The sequence below is a fragment of the Pan troglodytes genome, chromosome 1 (genome assembly GCF_028858775.2).
Source record: "Pan troglodytes isolate AG18354 chromosome 1, NHGRI_mPanTro3-v2.0_pri, whole genome shotgun sequence".
Taxonomy (NCBI): Eukaryota; Metazoa; Chordata; class Mammalia; order Primates; family Hominidae; genus Pan; species Pan troglodytes.
Genome location: NC_072398.2, coordinates 89,443,736 through 89,447,541, shown reverse-complemented (window position 1 = coordinate 89,447,541; position 3,806 = coordinate 89,443,736). Strand labels below are relative to the sequence as shown.

Here is a 3,806-nt window from a genome sequence, read left to right as displayed (position 1 = left end):
GCAGGTCGCATGCCCTTGGCAGCGTTGATCCCATAAACAGAATAGTAAGCAACTACTTGCCTGGTGTAATTTGAGATGTGGCACAGTCCCCCTGCTCAAAATATCATCCCCACCAAATGCCACAGGGCCTAAAATTCCCAGTATTCAACTCACGGCAGCTAATCTTCTCTTGCTTCACCCCATCATCTCTCCTAATACCTGCACGTGTGAAGCATATCCATCCTTCCAGGCCTAACTCAACATCACTTTTTCATGAAGCTTTTGTGATTGCCCAGTTGGAAGTGATCTCTCATTCCTCTGAATATTCAAAAAGCTTCACTTGTGCCGCTTTTATGTTATATATTACTTTATATTTAAACACATGTACTATGTCCCACCAGGCATAATCTGGAGATTCAATTCCTCTGCTGACTCTTATTTATCTTTGTACCACCATCCCATCCTCAAGTAACCAGACCCAGAGCTGACAGTTAATAAAGAATCAGTATCTGACCAATGGGTGCTATATGGGTGAATGAGGAGTAAGACACAGCTTCTCCTGGGCTGAGATTTTGCTGCTCACTAGCTGTGTATACTTCAGCAGTCACTTCAGTTTTCAGAGCCTTATTGTCTTCCTATAAAATAAGGTCATTGAAGAGTTATAAAATTCCAGAGCTCTCTCAGCCATCATTGCTAATCTACTGGATGATCTTACAGCTCACACTGGTTCAGCAAAAGCCCAATATTATTTGCATTCACTTTTGGAAATGGCTTGACAAAATATATACTGTATTAAGGTCTTTAAAAAGGAAAAAGGTAAATTTTAAAAAAACAGTAAGATAAGGCCAAATAAAAAGCAAACACACAGAAATAAATTATTGATGGTCCTATTTACTTACGAAGTGGGACATAAATGTAGCTTTGAGCTTCATAGCAACCAAAGCAAAAATGTATTAAAGTAAAAGTCTATTGATTGCTCAAGAAAATACAGATTTTCCTGTTACTAAATTCAAAAGAAATTGATGTAGTAAACTTTGTACTCAAAAATCCCAACAATGAATATGCCAGAAAGTTTCATAGAACTATTTCCTGCAGTATTCTTTTACAAGAGTGTTCCAGTTATCTATCGCTGCACAACACCAAAATAGTGGCTTAAAGTGACAGCATTGTATATTATTATCTTACTGGGGATAGAGGGGCTAAGCTAAGCAATTCTCACTTACAGTCTCTTACAGAAATGTAGTCACATAGTGACTGGGTCCGAAGTAACCTGGAGCCTAAGCTAGGAAGATTCAAACAGCTGGAGGCTAGAACAGTTGGTCCTCTTCAGATACCTCTCGAGGTCCCTCCATGTGACTCCAGCATGGCAGTGTTAGAGCAGCTAGAACTCTTACATGGAAGCTCAAGTGCTGAGAGGGAGACAACCAAGCCAACTTTAGCACCTTTTATGAGCTAGCCTCAAAAATCACATAGTATCACTTCTAACACATCCTATTTGCTAGAATCAAGCCACTAAGACCAACCTATATCCAAGGGAAGGGTATTTTAGTCTCCATCTTTTGATGGGGGAGTGAGATCCAAGAAAGTGAGAATATGTTTCAAAACCATGATTAAGGAAAAAATAGAAATTTGCTATTCAATAAATGCTATTCTTTGGAAAGCCAAAGAAGAAATACTTCAGCTTGATTCAGAGATAAAATTTAGAATTACAGAGTTGTGCTGTTCAATATGGAAGCCACTGGCGTGAGTGGCTATTTAAACTTCATTAAAATTAAATAAAACATTTTCAGTACCATTATTTTGTTTTAACAGCCACATTTCAAATGCTCAATAGCCACACATGGCTAGTGACTATTAACGATGGACACACAATTACAGAACATTTCCATCAATGCGGAAAGTTCTATCGAGCAACAGTTACCTAGGATAATGAAAGAACAATATATCCTTAATGGAGGCTGAGGTGTAGGGAGCATTACTTGAGCCCACAAATTCAAGGTTACAGTGAGCTACGATCATGTCACTGCACTCCAACCTGGTGACGGAGCAAGACCTTGTCTCTAAAAAGAAAAAAAAAACTATATATTCAGCTGTCAATTAGAACTGCTAAGTCTTCTAATTAAGCTTTTGGTAGGAATTGGGCAAAAGAGATGTCCAAACTGTAACATTTGACAAGACTATGAACTGCATAAAATCTGTGTTGCTAAAAAAAGATAGTCCATATGCCTTAAAAATCAACCAAGTAGGAGGTAGATTCACTTCCCTTAAATAAGAAGAAGGTAGGCCTGGGTGGTTGCTGTCAAAATGGGCAAGTTCATAAAACCTGGGAAAGTAGTGTTGGTCCAGGCCAGACACTACACCGGATGCTACTCTGGATGCAAAACCATCATTGTGAAGAACATTGATGATGGCACCTTAGAATGCCCCGTCAGCTGTTCTCTGGTGGCTGGAATTGACTGTTATCCTTGCAAGGTGACAGCTGCCATGGGCAAGAAGAGCACCCAGAGGTCAAAGACCAAGTCTTTTGTGAAAGTTTATAACTACAATCACCTCATGCCCACAAGGCACTCTGTGGATACCCCCTTGGACAAAACTGTCATCAACAAGGATGTCTTCAGAGACCCTGCTCTTAAACACAAGGCCCAAAGGAAGGCCAAAGTCAAAATCAAAGAGAGGTAAAAGCTGGGCAAGAACAAGTGGCTCTTCCAAAAGCTGTGGTTTTAGATGTTTTGTTTTGGTCATTAAAAATTTTAAAAATAAGTCAGGTAGTGTGATGCCTCCAGCTTTGTTCTTTTGGCTTAGGATTGACTTGGCAATGCAGGCTCTTTTTTGGTTCCATATGAACTTTAAAGTAGTTTTTTCCAATTCTGTGAAGAAAGGCATTGGTAGCTTGACGGGGATGGCATTGAATCTGTAAATTACCTTGGGCAGTATGGCCATTTTCACGATATTGATTCTTCCTACCCATGAGCATGGAATGTTCTTCCATTTGTTTGTATCCTCTTTTATCTCCTTGAGCAGTGGTTTGTAGTTCTCCTTGAAGAGGTCCTTCATATCCCTTGTAAGTTGGATTCCTAGGTATTTTACTCTCTCTGAAGCAATTGTGAATGGGAGTTCACTCATGATTTGGCTCTCTGTTGTTGGTGTATAAGAATGCTTGTGATTTTTGTACATTGATTTTGTATCCTGAGACTTTGCTGAAGTTGCTTATCAGCTTAAGGAGATTTTGGGCTGAGACAATGGGGTTTTCTAGATATACAATCATGTCGTCTGCAAACAGGGACAATTTGACTTCCTCTTTTCCTAATTGAATACCCTTTATTTCCTTCTCCTGCCTAATTGCCCTGGCCAGAACTTCCAACACTATGTTGAATAGGAGTGGTGAGAGAGGGCATCCCTGTCTTATGCCAGTTTTCAAAGGGAATGCTTCCAGTTTTTGCCCATTCAGTATGATATTGGCTGTGGGTTTGTCATAGATAGCTCTTATTATTTTGAAATACATCCCATAAATACCTAATTTATTGAGAGTTTTTAGCATGAAGCGTTGTTGAATTTTGTCAAAGGCTTTTTCTGCATCTATTGAGATAATCATGTGGTTTTTGTCTTTGGTTCTGTTTATATGCTGGATTACATTTATTGATTTGCGTATATTGAACCAGCCTTGCATCCCAGGGATGAAGCCCACTTGATCATGGTGGATAAGCTTTTTGATGTGCTGCTGGATTCGGTTTGCCAGTATTTTATTGAGGATTTGTGCATCAATGTTCATCAAGGATATTGGTCTAACATTCTCTTTTTTGGTTGTGTCTCTGCCCGGCTTTGGTATC

General features: G+C 39.4%; 1 protein-coding gene across 1 annotated transcript; it reads left to right on the top strand.

Moving 5' to 3' along the window:
* The first annotated feature begins 2,283 nt into the window (after nt 1-2,283).
* Nucleotides 2,284-2,658, top strand: LOC100608165 (large ribosomal subunit protein eL27-like). The gene has a single exon (XM_054687435.1). The coding sequence runs from the start codon at nt 2,284-2,286 to the stop codon at nt 2,656-2,658; it is 375 nt and encodes a 124-aa protein (XP_054543410.1).
* The last annotated feature ends 1,148 nt before the right edge of the window (nt 2,659-3,806 follow it).

Excerpts from the sequence above, each read along its gene's own strand:
- LOC100608165 (XM_054687435.1), top strand. The coding sequence starts at position 2,284 with ATGGGCAAGTTCATAAAACCTGGGAAAGTAGTGTTGGTCCAGGCCAGA.